The sequence below is a fragment of the Hyalella azteca genome, unplaced genomic scaffold (genome assembly GCF_000764305.2).
Source record: "Hyalella azteca isolate HAZT.00-mixed unplaced genomic scaffold, Hazt_2.0.2 contig10264, whole genome shotgun sequence".
In the NCBI taxonomy this organism is placed as follows: Eukaryota; Metazoa; Arthropoda; class Malacostraca; order Amphipoda; family Hyalellidae; genus Hyalella; species Hyalella azteca.
Window position 1 is genome coordinate 3,327 of NW_025940310.1, and position 7,397 is coordinate 10,723.

The following is a 7,397-nucleotide window of genomic DNA, read 5'->3' on the forward strand; positions in this document are numbered from 1 at the left end:
GTTTTGTACATTGTAAACGGGGTGTTGAAGTAAGCTCATTTTGGCTGAGTTACCCCCTCGTTATGTGCACTCGGAAGTTGTGTGTGCTCAGTGGTGCTGGGTTGGGGTGACACGGTTTCGACTCCAATCAGGCAGAGCCAAATTTGGGCTTCCAAGAATAAACTCCACCGCAGTTCTGGGCATAACTCTTAATGCTGTCTCTTATACACATCTAGATGTGTATAAGAGACAGGGTCGAAGAAATGTCTCTATCATGTGACAATAGCGATCGGCATTGACCGTTACTGTTTGTCCATCTTCTTCAAAAAAATACGGTCCCCACACACCAAATTCTGCAACGGCGCACCAAACTGTGACTTTTGGGCTGTGTAGTTGTTGTTGGTGGACTTCCCTGGGATTTTCTGCTGCCCAGTAGCGGAAATTCTGCTTGTTACCAGTTCCACACAAGTTGAAGTGGGCTTCATCAGAAGAAATGAAGACAGCATCTGGGGGAATGTTTTGCAAAATTTCATCACATGCAGCCCTGCGAGTTTCAACATCTCCTTCAGACAACTTTTGGGCAACCATCATTTTGTAGGGATACACTTGAAGTTCTTTATGCAGAATTCTCCATACACTCGTTTCTGACAATGCCAGGGCAGCTGCATGTTTAACGCTGACCGCTTTGGAGACTCTTGGATGGATGTTCTCACTCGCGTCACATTCTCCAGTGTTATTGCAGTACGAGGTCGGCCAGGTGGCTTTCTTTTTAGTGTTGACCCTGTTTGTCTAAATTTTGAGACCCACCGTCTAATCGTTTTCGCATCAGGAACACTCTCTTGTCGGCCAAGTTTGAATCGAATCCGAAATGCTCGTTGAGTAGAAATCACAGAACCGGCATTTGTAATAAACTCTTCCACAACAAACGCCCGATGCTCACCGTGCCAAGCCATGGCACAGACTGAGAACGGCACGTACTCAGGAACTGATACCCCCTCCCCTTCTCTACCCCCACTACAACTCATGCAGTGGCTTCCTCAAACCGGGGAGGTTTATTAATAAAATGGCATCAAATGAGCTATTCACAAATAAAATTAATTGTTTTGTATGTGTCGTATGATTTTTGCAAAAGCCTATTGTAATCAGGGAGGTTTTTTTTAGAGGACCCTGTATTTGAAAAAATAATTTATTAAATTCTTTTCATTGAGATTTAAGACTATTGGACAGCGTCCAATAGCCCAATAGTCCCTCTTAAATGAGATTTACATTTAAGACTATTGGACAGCGTGGCCTGGGACTGCTACGTCCTTGCACCCCATGACCCACTTTCACCCCATGACTCACTTGTAGCGAGGGCTGGATGAGCTGGCGGAGGCGTAGCTGGTGTAGCGCACCGTGTAGTAGCCCCGGTCCCCCACGAACTGCGGGGGGAGGGGGGGTTATTGTAGTGTGGAGGGGGGGACTGGAGAGGGGGGAGATATTATCATTATAACCCCTAGTCCCCTAACTATCCTCCCCCCAGTTGCTCCAACTTACCATTTCAGTGTCTCCTGCTACCACCCCCTTACACCCCCCATTGCTTGCACCCTCCTTCTCCCCTACCTGATTACCTTCAGCGCCACCCGAATAGTTACCCCTGACAACTACCCCTACATTCTCCCAAGGTTGCACCCATACATCACCACCCTCTAGTCCACCCTCCGCACCTTCTTACCCCCCTAGTTGCCCCCTTGACCACATCTCCCCTACATTCCCATCCCCCTAATCCTCGCCCCTCCCCACCTGGTTACCCCCTAGTTGCCACCTGACAACCTCCCACACATAACCCCCTATCATCATCCCCTTAGTCCCCCTGCACCTGGTTACCCCCCAACAACCTCTCCCCCTACATCACCGTGCCCCTAGTCCCTCCCACCTGGTTTCCCCCCTACACCCCCCACATCACCCCCCCCCACCTGGTTGTCATTGAGCGCGGTGTCTGTCCAGGAGAGCGCGACGCTGTACGCCGTCATCACCTCCGCCTTCAGGGCGAGGGGGGTCCTCAGCCGGTGGGGCGGGTCGGGGTCGGGGGGACGGGTGTTCACCTGGAGGCACAGGGGGGATTATTATGGACTGTTCGGCCCCTGGGGGACTGTTCCCCATCACACAACAGTCTCAGATAAAAAAAACTATTTAGAATAGCCTTTGCCGGATTTATGGTACGTATGGTAAAAGTTGGCTTGGCCAAGCCTACCGCGCCCGCAAGCTGCCCAGAAACTGCACTGCTAGTACACGGGCTGCCGTCACCACGCACCTGCTCGTACACGGGCTGCCCGTCACCACGTACCTGCTCGTACACGGGCTGCCCGTCACCACGCACCTGCTCGTACACGGGCTGTAAGCCGGGCCTCTCCAAAGACATCCGACCAAAGACAAGCCGGGCCTCACCAAAGACATCCGACCAAAGACAAGCCGGGCCTCTCCAAAGACATACGACCAAAGACAAGCCGGGCCTCGCCAAAGACTTCCGACCAAAGACAAGCCGAGCCTCGCCAAAGACATCCGACCAAAGACAAGCCGGGCCTCACCAAAGACATCATCAACCCCACTTCCGACGATGTAGCAGCCCTCACTGTCCGTATCCACCAGGGGCCATATTTTCAAAACTCGCTAAGTGAACGTAAGTACTTACGCTCTATTTTCAAAACTCGCTAAGTGAACGTAAGTACATACGCTCTATTTTCTTGTCTATGATTAGTGGATTTTGCTTGAAAGCCCGTCAATTATTGGCTGATGAACTTACGATCTCTTAACTTTTTTTGAAAGTATAGGCCCAGCTCATAAACGACAACAAAAAAGCCCGATGGAAACAATACCTCTCTACCTTCAACCGCCATACCAACGTAAACCGCCTCTGGTCAACAATAAAGGCCCTGGCCAGCAAACCTAAAAACTACCCCAATATCGCCATCAACTTCAATGAGAGGCCCATCAATAACACCAAAAAGCTTGCTGATCGCTTCAACAGTCTCTTCACGGCTGTCACTCAACACAGGTCTAATAAACTCAATGGAATCACAACCCGGAAGTCAAAGAACCTTTACCTATCAGACAGTCCCTCGTTCTCAACGGCACAAGTGGCCAACGCAATCAAACAATCCCGTCTCTCCAAGGCCACTGGACCAGACAAACTAACCATCTTTCACCTCAAATATCTTGGACCACTCGGAATCACTTACCTGACACGCCTTTTTAATGAGTCCCTCCGCACATGCCCAATTCCCGAAATCTACAAATCCGCCAAAGTCATACCGCTGATCAAACCCGGCAATGACGCTAAATCCTACCGACCAATCTCCCTGCTTTGCCCCGTCATCAAAGTCCTAGAAAGATGTTTGCTACCTATTATCACCCACCACCTGCCCCTAGCCGATCATCAACATGGATTCCGGCCTGGATATTCGACCACGTCTGCACTCATTTTTCTCACTACAGACATCGTCTACGGTTTTAACCAAAAGAAGTCTGCTCACTGAACCATTATCGCCGCACTGGACCTCACTAAAGCCCTCGACACCGTCAACCACCGGATACTGATCAACGACCTTCTCGCCTCCCCACTACCCGGATCCATCACCCGCTGGATCTCCAACTACCTACACGGCCGTTCTGCCTCAACGGCATTCCGCCATCAAAACTTCAAACACCGAATAATCCACACGGGTGTTCCACAGGGCTCCGTCCGGTCTCCTGCCCTCTACAATTACTGTCTCCAACTTCTAAGGCACCCCAATCACCACCCAACATCAAGATCATCTCCTATGCTGACGATTTCACAATCTACAGCACTGATCCCAACGCCGACATTCTCACCCAACAACTCAACGACTACCTCCCTCAACTCTGCAACTTTTTCACTCACCGCAAACTGGAAATCTTTGCCAGCAAATCAACAGTCACCCTCATTACACCGCACACGGCCCAGTACAACCTCTACCCTCAAGTCAAGATCAACAATCAACTACTCCCGCTAGAACACAACCCAAAAATCCTTGGCTTAACCGTTGGTACCATGCTCGCCTTTACCGCCCACCACAGAACCACGGCAGCAAAAGCCTCACAACGCAACAACATACTGCAAGCACTCTCAGGCACCTCCTATGGACAAGACAAGGAAACCCTACTACAAACATACACAGCCATCGGCCGCCCAATAATGGCTTACGCCAGCCCAGCCTGGTCTCATGTCACCTCTCTTACCAACATCACCCGCCACCAAACAGTTAGAAATTCTGCTCTGAGAACCATAACCGGTTGCCACAACACAACTGCCGAACAACATCTTCACTCCAAATGTCAAATGCTCACTGTTCAGCAACACACGGACCTCCTCTCAGCCCAGTACCTTCTGCAGAGCCACGTCCAGACCCTGTCCTCAGGGTCCAGACCCTGCCTCCAGGGTCTGGACCCTGTCTTCAGGGTCCAGACCCTGTCTTCAGGGTACAGACCCTGTCTTCAGAGTCCAGACCCTGTCTTCAGGGTCCAGACCTTGTCTTCAGGGTGCAGACCTTGTCTTCTGCAACACACGGACCTCTTCTCAGCCCAGTACCTTCTGCGGAGCCACCTCCCTCAACACGCCTGCCACCAAACCACAAGACCGCACCCCCAACCCCGCAACATCAGAGATACTCTTTTCACCAAATACATAAATGCCGTTCAACCTTCACTTCCAGCCACTATTAACAGTGCCACTCTCAAAGCAGCTAGCAGTACTCTCCATGCCAACGCTGCCCGAGCTGCCATCGACTCGTGCCACCCACCAGTTCTGCTCAACGGCTGGCCTCATCCGCTCCCAACAATAGATAAATCTGAACAAACACTTCAAAGAACCGCAAGATAAAAGATCTGCAAGATAAAAGATCCGCAATCAAAGATAACATCAATAACCTGTGCAACTACTGCCACCTCTCCCCGGATGATGTGCCCCACCTCTTCGACTGCCCTAACAACCCAACGCCCCTCAGCACCATAGACCTTTGGAGGGACCCAGCTGCGGTCGTGCGTTGGCTCCAGCCACGGCTGGACCAGTGACCCCGGGATCGGGCGCGGGGCAACAACAACAACCACCACCACCACCACACCACCACCACCACACCACCACACCACCACCACCACACCACCACCACCACCCACCCAGGTGCTCGATGGTGTACCGCCGCTTGGTGGCGTCCACTATCTTGGTGTAAACGTCGGGGATGCCGCGCCCCCAGCCGACGGTGTAGCCCCGCACGAGGGCGCCGCCCCCGGGGGAACTGGGCGCCTCCCACCGCACGCTCACGGAGGAGCTCTTGGCGTTTGCTGGGGACACGAGAACAAATGAACAGCGGGAACATTTCCCTTCACAGACGTACCTACTAGCCCCGTGGGGGCACAACCCTAACATTAGGGCCGCCCAGGACTCGGGGAGCACCTAACGCTAACAAAATTCGGGGTATGCATCAGCCTCCGCCCCAGGGTTGCTATGTTCGCATAGAAGTTATTCTGGGTCTGGTTGACCAACTAATCGCAATCAGCGACTAGTCAGAACCTCCTGGCCGACTTTATAGTCTCCTGAGAGTAGGGCAAGAGTTGGCAGAATAAGGACCAGGCGCTTGTAGCTGTCTGATTCGGGGACCGGAATGTAGACCGAAAAGCGGACCTAGAGAAACTGATTTACGTTCGGTCCGAGTCCTAGCCGGTTCCTAATTCAGGGTCGCAACCAACCCAAAATTTTGATAGGGTTCCCCCCAAAGACGTGCCCACTAGCCCCTCGGGGTTAAAAACCAAACAAAATTTAGAGGCGTGCGCGACACTGCATTACGGCCGCCCCGGACTCGGGGAGCACGTAAATCTGCCGCTAATATCAGCCTCGGCTCAGGGTTTGAAGGGCAGCCTCTGGGCAGCTTGCTGGCTCGGTATGACCAGGCTCGGCCAACTCGTGTCATACTCTCAGGCGACTGTAAAGTCGTTAAGGAGATTCTGACCAGAAACTGATTTCTATCGGGCGACAAAGCAGACCTTGAATAACTTTGCCCCGAGTGTAGCGACTATTCGGCCGAAGCCTAGGCGGTCCCTGAATTGTGTTAGGGAATAAACTCCCTCCTTCCCTCCCCCCCCCCCGACGTACCCACTAGCCCCGTGGGGGTGCCCGGGACGGTCGTCTCGTCCAGGTCGCTGGCGTACGTCTGCCCGTACAGCCACGGTGTCCACGGGCCCGACCCGTTCACGGTCAGCGCCGACATCTGACGGGCAATAATTGTATTGATGTGATATTCATTATACAATCATTCATTCATGGCTGGATTACTACGTAAATGATGAGAAGGTTTAATACAATGAATACTAGAAAATTAGGGCTTGCAGAAAGTGTGGGACACACATGAGACCTCCCATTTCTGGATGCCCAAATTTATTTATTCACAATTTCGGGACATCCCATTTTAAGGACACCCAAATTTCGGGATAGCCCATTTTCGAGAAAACATCTTTTCGGGACACCCCAATATTTGCATGGGATACCAAATTGGGGCTGCACAGTTGGGGATGGGCTGGGTGATGGATCTATTCAGTTCCCTCAGTGGCGTTCGTCTTCACTTTGAGGGGAGAAGATGAAGTGAGTATCCTATGTGACCAACAGGATTTTCTGAGTCCTCTCCTGTAGGATGCGAATGTTGCTGATGAAAGCGGCCTGGTGACTTAGGATTTATGAGTGTCGGAGGTAAGGAGTGTGACCGACGACTTATTAGGAGCTGGGAGCTGTGCCCAGTGTTTTGGTAGCGGGCAAGGGACATCCTTGGGACTCCCGACATCCTTGGGACTCCCGACATCCTTGGGACTCCCGACATCTTTGGGACTCCCGACATCTTTGGGACTCCCGACATCCTTGGGACTCCCGACATCCTTGGGACTCGTCCCAAAAGAATATGGATTGGGATAGGAAGTACAGGCATAAGTCCAGCTAACGGACTAGGTTGTGTTGTAAAGTAGATGAGGGGTGGGGCGGACGGGAGACCCACTTAGGAAAGGGAGAGGTGCCAGTGTTTGGGTGTGTTGGAGTGTTGAATGGGTGGGTGTGGGTAGTATGACAACAAGTTGGCTTGTCAGGACTACTTGGGCCTGATGAGAGGCTGTCTAATTTTAAGATCGGAGGTCATAGGTCTTGTGTTAAGTCCTGGTTCTTAGGTCTTGTGTTAGGTCTTGGGTCTTAGGTCTTGTGTTAGGTCTTGTGTTAGGTCTTGGGTCTTAGGTCTTGTGTTAGGTCTTGGGTCTTAGGTCTTGTGTTAGGTCTTGGGTCTTAGGTCTTGTGTTAGGTCTTGTGTTAGGTCTTGTGTTAAGTCTTGTGTTAGGTCTTGTGTTAGGTCTTGGGTCTTAGGTCTTGTGTTAGGTCTTGTGTTAGGTCT

At 51.8% G+C, this 7,397-nt stretch overlaps 1 protein-coding gene across 1 annotated transcript in view; it reads right to left on the reverse strand.

Annotated features, from left to right (window-relative positions):
- The window catches only part of LOC108665506 (neogenin), a gene marked incomplete at its 3' end in the record, with an annotated part of 32,318 nt that overhangs the window by 3,298 nt on the left and 21,623 nt on the right, over positions 1–7,397 (reverse strand). The window contains 7 exon segments of the mRNA XM_047882349.1: positions 1,324–1,400; positions 1,935–2,063; positions 2,273–2,353; positions 4,527–4,534; positions 5,152–5,316; positions 6,125–6,239; positions 6,965–7,113. Coding sequence (XP_047738305.1) covers positions 1,324–1,400; positions 1,935–2,063; positions 2,273–2,353; positions 4,527–4,534; positions 5,152–5,316; positions 6,125–6,239; positions 6,965–7,113 — 724 coding nt within the window.